Below are 15,572 nucleotides of genomic sequence, written 5' to 3'. Positions count from 1 at the left end.
GGGCAAGTCAACTCCAACTAGAGTTGCATATCTGAATTTGACCTTCCTCTGTAGTGTAGAGCTGGCCACACTTTAGTCTCTCCAGTTTGTCTTCTAAAGGCCAAACCCTAACTCATGACTCTCTCTAGTGTATCCAACCCAATACTGATGATGCACTCTAATGGAATTGTGTTCTGCTAACTAGAAGATTCCTTATCTGCAGATCCACTTCTGTTTCATGCTCAGCGCCCTCTTAAAGAAGCCTAAACTCACCAGCTCCATTGGATTCCTCCTCACTTTTTTCTCTGCGAGTCTGAGCTTAATTACATTGGTGGAAAGACTTCCTGCACCCTTGGAATGGGCATTGGGTCTCCTCTGTCCCTTTGCCTTTACTACTGGAATCTCAAAGGTATGGTGAATTCTTTGGAATGCATATGCAGTAAAACTGTAACATGTTGCTAACTGGCTGTGTGTGCTTGTCCATTGACAAGGTAGGATCCTACTTACTGTGTATTGCAGTAGCATTGAGGAACCCCATTGTGCTAGGTGCTGTACAGACACTGCCCCCCGAAATTTGTGGCGCTCACGTTTTCATATGTCCAAACAGCACAGTTTTCATGCATGTCTACAGAATCCCCTGCCCCAGGTAACACCCCCAACCCAGATGCTGTACCCCCTGCTACACCTTTCCTCCAGGTCACAACCCCTTCCCAGACCCTGCACCCCAGTCCCCTGTATCCAGTCACAACCCAGATCACAGCTCTCCCTCCTGTACCCAGCCCCCTCCAGATCCAGCTCACTACCCAAATCACTACACACCCTATCTGTTGGCTACAGTTCCCCCATATGAAGAATGTAATCCCGATTAAGGCTATGATTTCGACACGGGTATTTTTAGTAACAGTCATGGACAGGTTATGCAGAATAAACAAAAATTCATGGCCCATGACAGGTCCATGTCTTTTGCTATATAATTATCTCTGACTTCAACTTAGCAACTCCTAAAGCCTTGGGGTGCACTGTTCCAGGGGGAGCCCCAGGACACCGCTGCTTTGGGGGCCTGATGGCAAGTCCCTGTGTGGGGGTGTCAGGGGCTGACTACGCTTTGCTACCTGGGCTGGATCACTGCTGCTCCCCAAGGCCGGTGGAATCAGTCACTGCTTGTGTGGCCCCAGGCACAGCTGTCTGGGGTCCCTCCCCTGCAGTGGCTGCTGTAGCTGGCCCCAGGGCTGTTGCTTGGCTGCTTCCCAGGGCAAGCTGCACTGGCTGCTGTCCACATGCATCCTGCCCCGATAGCTGCACAGGGCTGTCTGAACAGCAGCCTGTGTGGCTGGCCCTGGGAATACTCCAGCCTCAGCCTGGATGGCTTGGCCAGAGGGGTGGCCCTGGGGTCAGCCGCGGCAGCTGCGGAAGTCAGAGGTGGTGGATTCTGTGAGCTCTGTGACCTATCGCAGCCTTAGTCATGATATGTGAAAGTCACTTTGTTTGTGCGGGGCTGTGCTGCCCCTGATAGGAGAGTCTGGCGGTGTCATGAGGTTGCACGTCACTGGTGGAGTGAAGCGATTTCTCTTTGTAAATTATGTATCTGCTTTTTGGAGCATTTTTGAACTTTTTGAATGAAGCCATGCACCCGCCCCATCATTAGTAGACGTGTATTCCTTGTGAGGCAAAAAACCTCAAAACAGGTGTGCAGGGAGGGGGGAGGGGATGTAGTGCTAGACTTCCCAAAGCATCTCTGGGTACCAGAGTTGTATGCAATTCTGACCTTCTGGGCCTGGGTTTTTCAGCTGAAGGTTCTTTGTCTTGTTTTTGTTTTTTCTTTCAGATTTTACATTTAGAAAAATATGGAGTGGGTTTCTATTTTTCTAACCTTATGGATGAATCCTATGCCGTATTTACAGCCTATATCCTACTCATTTTTGACAGTGTTTTATACATGCTATTGGCTCTCTATTTCGATAAAGTTTTGCCTGGTAGGTATATTGACAATTCAAATACTGTATATATTTCTATAGATCCACTTACTCCTACAAATCTCTCTATCTCCCCGCCCCCAGAGTAGTGTTGCCAGATGGTTTCAACAAAAATACTGAACACCCACCACCCCAACCCCCCCAAAAAACACTGGGGAAAAAATTCTGTTGAGGGGAGGAAAGGGAGGGAGAAACCAAAGTTGTTGAGCAAAAAATAAATAAATAAAAACAGCATTAAAACAGTATGGCCCCTTTAATTGCATGCAGAGTCAGAATAGGGATAGGGATAGGAAAAGGAGAGGTTGAGCACTAAGACCCAGGGGGCCATCTGGGTTTTTTTGTTGAACCAGAAGGGAGCTTCCCTGCGGAACCAGGGAAACAAGGGGGCGGAGGTCCGGGGGATGTCTAGGGGCTAGGCCCAGTTGCTGAGTGTGTCGTAGGGTTGCCAGGTGTCCAGTATTTTCACCTCCTGGCCGGGAAAAAAACAGAAAATACCGGACATTTCAGGTGTCCGGTATTTTCTGCATTTTTTTTACCAGACAGGAGGCGAAAATACTGGACTGTCCAGGTCAATACCAGACACCTGGCAACCCTACTCCAGACCCTCCCCCCTGTTTACTTCAAAGGAGTATAAATGATGATAGAATAATGCTGAACAAAGTAAAATATCAAATTAGAATTTACCAGGGGTCACCTAATGTCTTTCAACTGGAATGGGTGTTAAACAGCATTTCAAGACAACAGGCTATCGACTGGGTGTGGATTCCTAAATGACCCCTCTATCTCCTAAGGAGCCAATTGTCCTGTTCAACCCAGAATCAGCTCTCATCTCACACTCTTGGTAGCCTCCACCTTTAAATGACACTCTAATGAACAGAGACAAGCCATTAGCTTGTTGTTCAGAGCTGACTCATGTTCACAACTGTGGGAATACAAACAATCGTATGAAATTTGGATCCTTGACTATGAAAATATTATCCAAAGCCAGGGGAGCTGACAGCCTTGCCGGGCCCCTTGGCAAGATCTGTGGGGAATTCCACGCTCCCCGCCCAGAAGGGGTGGAGTCTCAGGTAGAAGGGGCAGGGTGGGGCAGCCAGCCATGGCATGCCCCCCCTCACCATTGGTTCTTAGGGTTACCAGGTGTCCGGGATTCAACCGGACAGTCTGTTTTTTGCGCCCTCTGTCCAGTAAAAAAATTCAGAAAAAAAGCAGACATGTGCAATGTCCGGTATTTTCTGCTTTTCTGGCTGGGCACCTGACGGAAGCCTGGCGGGGGGGCGGGGGAGTGGCTGAGGAGGCGGGGCCACAAACGGCGCGGGGAGCCTTCAGCTCAGCTGGTTGCATGCGGAAGCCTGGCGGGGGGAGTGGGTAAGGGAGCGAAGAGGCGTTCGGCGCTGGGAGATTGATGTAGCCAAAATATATGATGCAAACTGTTGATTGCTTATAATGAAGTTCCTATTCAAGTGTTAAGCTTAGTGGGGGGGGGGGGTGTTTTTTTTTTTTTTTTTGCTTGACAAATTTTTAGCACGTGTGTTTGGTATTTTGGGGGAAATCATTGGACAACCCTATTGGTGCTCACTAGAGAGCACCCTGCCGTGCCCCCACCTCCCCAGGCAGCCCTAAATGTAAAATCTGAAAGAAAACAAAACAAAGACAAAGAACCTTCAGCTGAAAAACCAGCCCAGAAGGTCAGAGCTTCAAAGGGCCTTGGGCTCTTGGTGCCACTACTACCACAGTAGTCGGGGTGACCACTGGGAGTTACAGGCCTTTTCGAATCACCAGGCTCCAGGGTAACGGCTCCTCTTACCTCCATGCATCCATGGGCCTGTCCAAATCTGAATGTCCCACTGCTCTGGGACATGCTCCCTGGCAACATAAACTATATATAGCAAAGTGGAGGCAACCCAGAGTCCCCTGTGCCCCACTTGCAGTGTGAGCTGCGTTCTCCACCCCTTGCTGCCCCCACCAGCAGATGCCCCATTCCCTCGGGGCAGTAGCAAATAAGGGCGCACACAAAACGTATCCCTGCAGCCAGGGTGTTTCTGCTTGCAGGGGGCCCTCTGCATTCTTGCTTCCTGTGCCGCACGTTGGGGGCGGGAGCCCTCAGAGCAGTGGGTCTTGGTGCGAACACCCCAACGCCTCACACCTCTAGGCTCAGGAGACCTTTCTGAGGATGGTTTCCTTCGGGCCACGTTCTCAGCATTTCCTTTGCCATGATGAGAGCTCAGAACAGAGGCTTTTAAATGGGGTTCGGAAGTCATTAAATGATGCCAGAGGCCTACGGAGCCTGTGCCTTAACCCCGCCCTGGGATGAGGGCCGACAAAGCTAGGGGAGCTAGAGAAATACCAACGCCATGTTCTCAGCACTGAGGCCGTTGGTGTCAGCCTGGTAAACTGGCCGAAATTATTCAGCCATTTTGGGAAAACTGATTTTTTTTCCCCCTTCCCTGGTCCCACCCCCATTTTGAATGTGTAGTTTTCTTTTCTCAGGGTGAATCCTGACCCTAGCACCTGGCTCTCACAGCCAGGACAGGCGTTTGAGAGTTTAACCAGGGGCCTGACCCTGTGGCTGAAGCTGCAGGGCAGGGACTGCTTTAGCCTAATGATGAAGCAGATCTTTAATCAGTAGGTCTTCGTCTGACCCTCCAGTGCTGAGGGAGGGATGGAAATATCTGCGCAGCAGATGGAGTCCAGCCTATCTCTTATGCGCTGTTTTGCCCAGGGCTGGATTCTGTAACAAGTGTGTGATTCACCACACTTAGCCCTCCTAGTGTGCTTAGGGACTCCCCCAGTTCTTCTAACAATGGGTCTTTTGTAGCCAAAGAGGAGTAGGAGGGATTTGCCCAGCACTGAATAAAGTCAATAAAGAGTCGCATGTGTAAAGCTACAGCATTTGGGTGCCTCAAGATGCCAATACTCTGCAATTTTCCTATGGCTCCAAAGGCAATAATTGCAGAATTACCCCTGACCACGCTATGCACCAAACGGGATTTTTAAAGGCGTTAAGGGCCTAAGCAAATTTGAAAATCCCGCAAGGTGCCAATCTGCACCTATAGGCCTCTTGAGGAATGTTGACCTAAAAGTGTTGGTTTTGGTCTATGCCTTGATAAGCTAAAGCAGTGGTTCTGAAAGTGTTCCATTGGCTCGCTCTGGGAAAGCCGCTAGTGGGCCCATGCTGCTTTGTTTACCTAAAGGCCCCATCGCCACGGAGCCTCGCAGCTCCCATTAGCTGGAAACGGTGAACTGGTAGCTACAGACCCTGTAGGTCAACAAAGCAGTGCAGGCCTGCTAGCGGCTCTCCCAAAGCAGGCCCCCGGAACGCTGTGAGAAACAGAGTGCTAAAGATTTGCCTTCTTTGTCCCCATTAGACAAATACGATAGGAAATATCACCCTTTGTTCTGCTTCAAGCCATCATACTGGTGCCAAAGCAGGAGAAGTTCAGTGGGGGAGAGACCTGAAATGGAAGAAAACCATGAATGTATCTTCAATGACAGTATGGAGACAGTGCCCCCTGCATTGGATGGGAAAGAAGCCATCAGGTAAGAAACTACAGCGTATAAGAAGTAATCTGTGGGAAGGGGTAATTTATTGTATTGGAGGATTACCACCGAGACACCTGCAGCTCTTGCTATGCCCGATGCTCCAAGATCAGTTTTGCTTTACTTCAACCTACTTAGCTTCCCCAGACATGGGATGTTGGTAAGAATCCATTCTTCCACAAAGGCTGTGTCTAGACTACATGCCTCTGTCGGCAGAGGCATGTAGATTAGGGTTGTAGGCAAAGGTAAATGAAGCCGCGATTTAAATGATCGCGGCTTCATTTACATTTACATGGCTGCCGCACTGAGCCGACAAACAGCTGATCAGCTGTTTGTCGGCTCGCCGCTAGTCTGGACGTTCCCCCTGTCGACATCAAAGCCCTTTGTCGGCAGCCCCGTTATTCCTCGTGGGATGAGGTTTACCGGGGCTGCCGACAAAGGGCTTTGATGTCGACAGGGGGAACGTCCAGACTAGCGGCGAGCCGACAAACAGCTGACCAGTAAACGGCACAGCAGCCATGTAAATGTAAATGAAGCCGCGATCATTTAAATAGCGGCTTCATTTACCTTTGCTGAATAAACAAATCTACATGCCTCTGCCGACAGAGGCATGTAGTGTAGACGTACCCTTTAAAGAGTGTAGAGTTAGGTCACACGCTGTTACAATGCAGAGGAGATTAGGAACCAAATCAGGCCACTCATACATGAATTGAGCCAACTTGTGGATTGGTTTTGTGATGCTAATTTTGTCCATAAATAACTATGGTAAGGAGAAACTCACCGCAGCCTAGTTCAGATTTGACTTCAAAGGTGAAAGGACAATCTGATGGAACACATTCAACCTCTATACATGAAGGGACTGATCTTCCACACTATGTAGACATGGACACTGCTACCAGACCAGGAATGCGCTACTTTGCATAGGGATAAGTGACCAGAGAGGCAGTATGAGCTAGTGGAGGGAGCACTGGGCTGTGGGACTCCAAAGATCTGACTTCTAATCTCAGTGCTGTTGTTTGTCGACTGAGCTTATGCCTCCCTGTGCCTCCATTTCCCCATCTGTACAATGGGGATAATGTTACTGACCTTGGTAATACACTTTGAGATCTCCTGATGCAAAACATCATATATGAGCAAGGTGGTATTATTTTATTAAGATGCAAGGCAATGGTGAGTCAGTTCCCTAAGGCTGTGTCTAGACTGGCAAGTTTTTCCGGAAAATCAGCCGCTTTTCTGGAAAAACTTGCCAGCTGTCTACACTGGCCTCTTGAATTTCCGGAAAAGCACTAACGATCTCATGTAAGATTGTCAGTGCTTTCCCGGAAATACTATGCTGCTCCCGTTCGGGCAAAAATCTTTTTCCGAAAGACTTTTGCGCAAAAGGGCCAGTGTAGACAGCACAGTACTGTTTTCCACAAAAAAGCCCCGATCACGAAAATGGCGATTGGGGCTTTTTTGCGGAAAAGCGCGTCTAGATTGGCCATGGACGCTTTTCCACAAAAAGTGCTTTTGCGGAAAAGCATCCTACCAATCTAGACGCGCTTTTCCGAAAATGCTTTTAACGGAAAACGTTTCCGTTAAAAGCATTTTCGGAAAATCATGCCAGTCTAGATGTAGCCTAAGTGTTTACCCAATATTTGGAATCCAAGTGCTAACGATAACTTGCTTACTCTTTAGGCTCAACAATATTAAAAAAACATATAAAACAAAGGACAAGGAAATAGAAGCTTTGAAAGGTATGAAAAGTTTCTTTAATCTTTTCGTTTGGATTTTAACTAAAAATGAACCCAATCAAATCTGAAGTTGTAGGCTGCTCTTTTCTTATTCTGAGAAGATATAGTCATTCTGCTCATTCATAGTTTAAATGGCTTATAAAAATGTAAGTCTTAGGGACATTGCAAATGTCTTTGCAACATTTCACCCCTGTTAAATAAGAAACAAAAATAATAGCCGTAAAAAAATTTTGAAATCAAAAGGTGGAAGAAGTAAGGAAGCAAAATTTTATATCCACCATGACTGCTTGAAAGACTATCCAAAAACCTAATTCATGCAACTGCTGATTATTATGTCACTATATTTCTGTCATTACTAAGAATAGAGAGGAATGACCACTGTAGAAGTACAGTAAAGCAATTTAAGACATTTTAAAATGTTATTACATCAGTTCCTCTTTACCCCTTGTAACCTCTCTACTAATGTAATGAAAAACTTCTTGCAAGTCTAAAGATGGTTACTGAAGATATAACACACATTATGGGTTATGTGTTTTTGACTTTGCTTATCTCTGCTTAGATAGAAGCCATATTTCTTTAATTATCATGTTTCACACCTGGATGGGCCCATAGAGAGGAACAGGTCGGATTTAATTCACTCCACTACTTGAATCCTAACATAATTCTTTTTTTTATATTAGGTTTGTTCTTAAATATTTATGAAGGCCAGATCACTGCCTTGCTTGGTCATAGCGGAGCTGGAAAAACAACATTACTGAACATCCTGAGTGGACTTTCCCAGCCTTCTTATGGTACGTCGGTACATTTCTAAACTGAAAGAAAGAACATGTTTGATAGCAAGTGTGCTTGGGTGAAAGAACAAAGAACTCGTTATCAATTTTCCTTTGTTCATGTGCTCAGGTTCTGCAACTATATACAAATACAAGTTATCAGACCTGAGGGATATGGAGGAAGCTAGAGCATTATTAGGGGTCTGTCCACAATTCAACGTTCAGTTTGAAACTTTAACGTTGAAAGAAAACTTGCGCGTTTTTGCTGAAATCAAAGGGATCCGCGCCACTGAGGTAGAGTACGAGGTAAGTGCGGGATCTCTGGAAGAACGTCTACTTTCACCACCTCACGTCATTTTTCTCACGCCGTTTGTGTTGTAGCCAATGTGTTTGAGAAGTTGACCTTGAGCATCCGTGGAGGATCCTCTGTAGACGTAAATTCAGTCTCCACTGACAGAGGATCTAGCCCGTTATACACAAGAAAATCTATGAAAATGGGAGGATCTGCAAAACCCCAGGCAGACGAGACCATACTCAATATTGTTTGTTTCACAATCGCTTCTAGCAGCCCTAGTGATGGACAGGGTCCCACTGCACTAGGAGCTGTACAAACAGCAAACCAATGGCCCTGTTCCAAAGAGGCATAGCCAGATTTTTAAAGGGATTTAGGCACCATCAGATGCAGGTAGGTGCTTGGGTGCTTTTGACAATACCAATGGGGCCTGTTTGCTTTTTCTGAGGCATAGGCAGTGAGTGAAGGCCTAGCTTGGGGAAAGCAAGCCCCAGCCCCTCCGCTTCCATGCCCCCCAAAGCCCAGCCCCCATTGTGGTCTCTGGTCCCCCGCCCTGCACTCCAATCCCCTCCATTATGGCTGCTTCCTCCCACTCCCACCCAAAGCTAGGAGATTCCCCCAGAAGCAGGCAGATGCACAACATTAGCTGCCCCCCGGTGCAACGGAACTCCAGGCAGCCCTAGCTTTCCCCTGCCTTGGGAGCAGCTGGGCAGTACCCACAGCCCCAACGCCGGGTGACTGGGCAGCCCAGGCCCAGTTCCAACCCCGGACCCAGGAGCAACTGCGCAGCCATGTAGCCCCAGTCTTCGCATCTGTCCAGAGCATAGTGGATGGGGCTCCCCTGGTCTTCTGTGCAAGGCAATACCTACCCTTGAGTCTATGAGCCATCCCCCATGTCCGGAGGGTACATCGACATGGCAAAAAATACCGGTAGCAGCAAGTCTCGGAGCCCTGGTCAAAAGAGCAGCGCCAACACTCAGGCTCAAGATGGAGCTTGGGTTTCAAGATCCTCCCTTCTCATCGAGCGCCAGCCCCTAGGCACCAGGATAGCCCAAATGCCTCCACGCTTATTTTTAACCCCACAGCACAAGCCTAAGTCAGGGGACCAAGGCACTGCACTGGCTGCACAAGGCTTGTTTTGCATTGCAGATGTTCCCTAAACATCTGTGTACCCTTTATAGCGTTCCCACACCAGCGAGGCAACCTCCCCCCCTCCCCCTTTTTTTACTGCACTCCATGGTGGCACCCTGGTAGCGATCGAGAGCGTAGAGATTATTTCCAATGACAGCTGAGCTATCCCTCTGCTTCTGGGTGGGTCGATAGCTGTGAAAGAGGCAGGGTTTAATTCCGAGGGCATGTTCTCTTGTATGACATCTGAACCCACCTGGTCTCTGCAGCAGGAGTGGAACTGTAGGCTTCAGGGGTGATCTAGTTGAATGTGACAGCTGGATCTTGTGAGTACAAACCTGGCCCGGCTGCTATTAGACAAACACAGGTCTCTCGGCATGTAGTGCTGGCTTGTGTGCTGGCTTCAACAAGAGCTTACTACACGTCTTCTTGCTCCTGCTGCATCACTGTTGTCTAACAGATTACTGAGCAGTGCCGCCTGAGAGGCACACGTGGTTAAATCAGATGAAGTTCAGTAAGGACAAATGCAAAGTACTCCACTTAAAGAGGAACAATCCATTTCACACCTATGGAAAGGTCAGTGACTGTCTAGGAAGGAGTCCTGCAGAAAGGGATCTAGGGGTCATAGTGGCCCACAAGCTACATATAAGTCAACAGTGTGACACTGTTGCAAAAAAAGGCAAACATGATTCTTGGACTCAGAGGGGTAGCCAGTTAGTCTGTAACTGGAAAAACTTAAAAAACAACAAACAGTCTAGTAGCACCTTAAAGACTTTAAGGTGCAGCTACACTATTCGTTGTTTTTTAAGTTTTTCCATGATTTTACTAGGCATTTAACAGAAGTGTTGGGAGCAAGACACGAGAGGTCATTTTTCCACTCTACTCTGCACTGATTAGGCCTCAACTGGAGTATTGTGACCAGTTCTGGGCACCGCGTTTCAAGAAAGATGTGGAAAAATTGGAGAGAGTCCACAGAAGAGCAACAAAAATGATTAAAGATCTAAAAAAACATGACCTCTGAGGGAAGACTGAAAGAACTGGATTTGTTTAGTTTGGAAAAGAGAAGACTGAGAGGGGACATGATAGCAGTTTTTAAATACCTAAAAGGGTATTATGGGGAGGAAGGAGAAAAATTTTTCTCTTTGGTCTCTGATGATAGGACAAGAAGCAATGGGCTTAAATTGCACCAAGGTAAGTTTAGGTTGGACATTAGGAAAACTTCCTAACTGTCAGGATGGTTAAACACTGGAATAAACTGCCTAGGGAAGCTGTAGAATCTCCATCATGGGAGATATTTAAGAGCAGGTTAACTAAACATCTATATAGGACAGTCTAGGTGATGCTTTGTCCTGCTGTGAAGGCAGGGTCTTGATGACCTCTCAAGATCCCTTCTAGTTCTAGTATTCTATGATTCTATGCTTTATTTTTCTATCATTTTCCAGGTGCAGAAAGTTTTGAAACTCTTGGATATTATCAACATTCAAGACACGCAAGCTAATAAACTAAGTGGTGGACAAAAAAGAAAGCTGTCTCTTGGGATAGCCATATTAGGAGATCCACAGGTAAAAAAGAATGGTCATACACATCGCGTGCACGTATTGAATATGTATTTGAAAACTCAGTCACTGAACCTGCAAAAACTTGAACACATACTTTTTAAGAATTTGAAGTGGATTAGTCAAACCATATTCAATCTCTGTGTGGATGCTGTCATTCAAAATTTAATTGGCTTTAATTCAGTTTAGTTTACTTCCGAAGTGATTTAAAGCCACTTTAATTCTGAGTAACATGGACTACACAGGCATTTAACGTAATTTAACAAAGCCACTTCAAATCTGTATGTTTAGTTAATTCATCTTAACTTTCCTTAATGTCCCCATGAAAACAAGACTGTGGCGTTGCATTCTGCTTTTAACATCCTCTGAAAAGAAAACTAAGGGCATTTCTACACTTGCACCCTCTTTCTAGAGAGGGATGCAAATGAAGACATTCAAAATTGCAAATGAAGCCGGGATTTAAATATCCCGCGCTTCACTTGCATATTTGCAGATTGGCGCTATTTCAAACTAACATACGCTGTTAAGACATGGTTATTTCAAGAGAAAACTGTTCTCGAGAAATAACTGGTGAACCTCATTGTATGAGGAATAAGGGTTATTTCGAGAGAAGGGTTTTCTCTCGAAATAATGTGTCTACACAGCGTGATTTATTTTGAAATAGCGCTATTTCAAAATAGCGCCAGTCCACGAATATGCAAATAAAGTGCGGGATATTTAAATCCTGACTTCATTTGCAGTTTCAAATGTCTTCATTTGCTTCCCTCTCTTGAAAAAGGGTGCAAGTTCAGACATACCCTAAGAGGTTAAAACCGCTCATCTGTACATGTACCAAAAAGTATTCCTTATAACTGGGTCTGAATGCAATATTACCAGCTCTCGGGGTTTGGCAATCCTCAGTTAGGTCCCCAAACCCAAGAATTTAATGTAAAAATCATGAGATTAAATAAAATGGAGGGGTTCTGTTTATTTACTTGCTGGTTTGGGGGGCAGTCAGGTGCACTCTGGTCATGTTTTCCTGCATTCCTGTTGACAGGTTTTGTTATTAGATGAGCCAACTGCTGGATTGGATCCCCGTTCCAGACACTATGTGTGGAACCTACTGAAAGAACGTAGAGCTGGTCGAGTGACATTGTTCAGTACTCAGTTCATGGATGAAGCTGATATCCTTGCTGGTGAGACCAGATCATCTCATTAGATAAGAAGACTTGACAAGTAGATGGAATAAGATTTTATTAGCTGAATTTTCTTGTAGAATGGACCTTGCTCTGGCTCACTTCCTAGGATGAACTCGTGATACCGTTAAATCAATGGCAAAATTTCCATTGCCTTTAGTGGTACCAGGATTTCATCCTCATTGTCTTTAATAGAAGTTTTGACTCACTAAGAACTGTAAGACTGGCCCTCCCAGGAGAAGAAAAACTAACTGAACTACATGGAAGCAATTCAGGACTCTGCTTCACTGATAAGTTCCATCATCATATTGCTCCTTCTCTTGCAAGAGTTTCCCCACGTTTTTCATGTACCCTCTCTGCCTTAATTCCTCTTTAAAAAAACCCCTTTCTACTAGTAAATTATTCACTTCATTTCTAACCTCTGCATGCCCATTTTTTTCTTGAATTATCATTCCGTCTTGTAATTAGTTATTAAACCAGCATTCTATTAGAAGTTGCACTTTAGGTTTTTAATGTTATAAATGACTAAAGAAGAATTCATTCTAGCAAGATCCATTATATAAATTATTTTATTTTTCTCTCTCCTTAGACCGGAAAGCATTTATCTCACATGGGAGAATTAAGTGTGTTGGATCGTCTCTGTTTTTGAAGAAAAAATGGGGGATTGGTTATCACTTAAGGTATTTTATTTATAACTGTTCCTCGTATTGCTAAGTTTGTATCCCAGACTTTATTTGATTCCTAGCAAGTAACGACTCTACTTCTTAATATAGATTAAATGAAATGAGTATAAAAGGAGTGCAAATAAGTATAAAAACTTCACATGCATTGAGGAGACTATATCAATCTATTTCCCCAACTTGGCACATGCAATATCTGTGGTTCAAGTGATGAAAATAAATATATTTTTGCAGTTAATTTTATTTTTAAGGGACTACGATCTGAGATCACCTCTCATCTGATGTGATGCCTCAGGTGTTCAGACGCAGTTTACGGCTGATTATTTTCTCTCTCTTTATTGTGCTGAATTTCTCGAACCCTAGTAATGAAAGGTTCCATGAAGCGAATAAGATTCAGTTCTTCAGGTTCAGCAGCTGTTGTCTTAGAAGACGCTCCATCCTAAAAGCCATCTTTCTTTTGGACCTCATCCTCAGATTCTGGGCATCTTTTTTGTAAGGTGCTCAGCACCTTCAACACTTTTCAGTAGACACTGAGTTTACTAAGCACCTTGCAGGATTGGGCCTGATACAGGATTGCTGATGGGAGGGGGCAACTGCCTCGGGGCCCAGCAATTCAAAAGGACCTGGGGCTCATGGCTGCCTTTGCTGTTTATGCAGCAGCAGCTGCTGCCAGACCCTGGACCCTTTAAATCACTGCTAGAGCCCTGTGTGATGCACTTCTGGCTGCCTGGGGTAGGCACAGCACACTCCAGATGGTATGAGGACTACCTGAGTGAGGCTAGCCCCGCCCCTTCCAGTCCAGCTCCGCCCCTTCCACTCCAACACCACCCCTTCCAGAACACAGAGCCAGCCCCCTGCCTTGACTTGCCCAGGGGCCCAGCTAGTCTGTCCGCCCCAATGGCCCTTTGTAAGCCTTTTATTTTTTTGGCCAAACATTTCCTGTAGATAAAATCAGTTAAATTCCTAACCACTTGTTTTAGAAGCATCGGGGGCAGCCGAGTGAATCTGTACAGGATAAACTTAAAAAACAACAAATGGCCTGGTAGTACTTTATAGACTAGCAATACAGGTAGATGGTATCACGAGCTTTTGTGGGCACAGCCCACTTCTTCAGATGACCGGAGTTTTGAGTTTAGGATGTGCAGACCCAAAATAAATAAGGGGAAGGGGGAAAAAAGGAAGGGAATGGGAAACAAGGAGCAGAGGGTATGAAAATATCAATGGGAAAAACAAGTAGGCAGAGCTGGTAGTCTATAAGCACCTAAAGATTGGATAGTTAAAAGAAGCAGACAAGGATCATAGGATAGCAATTAGATAGGAAGGGTACTAACGCAAGAATCTACTCAGAAAAAGAGCCGTTGGCACCTTGTTTTAGTACATTAGCAAATCCATGAGGTTGGTACAAACAAGGAGTTGGTAACAAATTCCTCAGTCCTTACTTAGACAAACTTTCCATTGAAGTTTTGTCCAAATAAGATCTGCTGCAGGGATTGAATGTTGTTCCAGAATAAAGACAATGGGAGCTGGCTTTCTTGGTATGTGACATCATAATGAAAACCACATTGTTCCTGTTAAAATGCAAGTGTTTGCCTTTTTAATATGCACAGGATGCATGTCAATGAGGGTTGTGACTCCGGGAGCATGATATCCCTGATCAGACAATACATTCCTGAGGCCACGTTCACCGGGCAGAGTGAAAATGAACTGAGTTATGCACTGCCCTTAGAAAATGTGGATAAATTTCCAGGTAATTGTATATTTATGTAATCCAGAATCCACCATGCATGCAACTATTTCTCTTTTTTCGATGAATGTTGAGATAAATTGTATCCGATGCTTAAATTCCACCAGGAATGTAACCTACAGATGTGGAACTACTGCATAAGGATTTTTTTCCCCAGGATTTTAGTCGTTGTATTTATTTAAGATCCAAATATGTGGTCGTCTTCCATTCATGATGAAGTACATTCAGATATTGAACTTGGGGTGTTTTTTTTCTGCCAAAAGCAGGGTGGTGATGAAGGAGACTGAAAGGAGACTGAAGGTAAAACACTGGGTTCAAACATAAACTTTAGTTTCAGTTTAGTTGCTTTAATTTAGATTTTTTTCTTAGAGTCTGCAAAGGGTCAAAATTTAGAGTACATGCTTCTTCATAAGAGTTCTACTATTAAAATATGTGTTTCCAACTGGACTGGAAATTCTGTAAATGTAGTCTTACTCATCGCATTTTGTCATGTTCAGATCCAGCTGTACCCAGCGCCTAAACATGCACAAAAGGTTGAAAGTTGAAAAATAATGGTAGGTTGGTTAAACAAACAAATGATGTGAATGTTAGAAAATAATGAAAATTACCAGATAGTGGGCCCATGAATCAGCTGTCTAAATCTTGCTAGGTTGTTTGTAAACATCCAGGTAGCTAAGAGCCCTAAGAAAGAGGACAGTGAGTTGCTTTCACAGATAATTGCCAAGAATTTATCCCATGCAAAAAAAAGGAGCATGGAAGAATGTTCAAAGGTGTTTGAAATTTTTAAAAGTGGACAATCAACATTGGTACCTGCCAACTTTTTGACGGAGCAAAATTTAACTCTAGCCCAGCCCTGCTCGCTCCATCCCCCCTCCCTCCTTCATTGATTATCCCCCACACTTATGGGGCTGGGAAAGTCTAGGGATGGTCCCTTTTTGACAAGGTGCTCTGGTGAAAACTGGCAACCAAAGCACCTGGTATTTTTAGACTCATGAGCATGTG

At 45.0% G+C, this 15,572-nt stretch overlaps 1 protein-coding gene across 1 annotated transcript in view; it reads left to right on the top strand.

Annotated features, from left to right (window-relative positions):
• Nucleotides 1-15,572, top strand: part of LOC102461494 (ABC-type organic anion transporter ABCA8) — a 73,850-nt gene that overhangs the window by 23,289 nt on the left and 34,989 nt on the right. The window contains exons 8-17 of the mRNA XM_014576572.3: nucleotides 203-388; nucleotides 1,805-1,952; nucleotides 5,321-5,492; nucleotides 7,170-7,228; nucleotides 7,906-8,016; nucleotides 8,126-8,301; nucleotides 10,858-10,977; nucleotides 12,008-12,146; nucleotides 12,736-12,826; nucleotides 14,434-14,573. Of these exons, the coding sequence (XP_014432058.2) occupies nucleotides 203-388; nucleotides 1,805-1,952; nucleotides 5,321-5,492; nucleotides 7,170-7,228; nucleotides 7,906-8,016; nucleotides 8,126-8,301; nucleotides 10,858-10,977; nucleotides 12,008-12,146; nucleotides 12,736-12,826; nucleotides 14,434-14,573 (1,342 nt within the window). The remainder of the gene's footprint in view (nucleotides 1-202; nucleotides 389-1,804; nucleotides 1,953-5,320; nucleotides 5,493-7,169; nucleotides 7,229-7,905; nucleotides 8,017-8,125; nucleotides 8,302-10,857; nucleotides 10,978-12,007; nucleotides 12,147-12,735; nucleotides 12,827-14,433; nucleotides 14,574-15,572) is intronic.

This window comes from Pelodiscus sinensis, chromosome 20, assembly GCF_049634645.1.
Source record: "Pelodiscus sinensis isolate JC-2024 chromosome 20, ASM4963464v1, whole genome shotgun sequence".
Taxonomy (NCBI): Eukaryota; Metazoa; Chordata; order Testudines; family Trionychidae; genus Pelodiscus; species Pelodiscus sinensis.
This window is presented reverse-complemented; position numbering and strand designations above follow the sequence as displayed.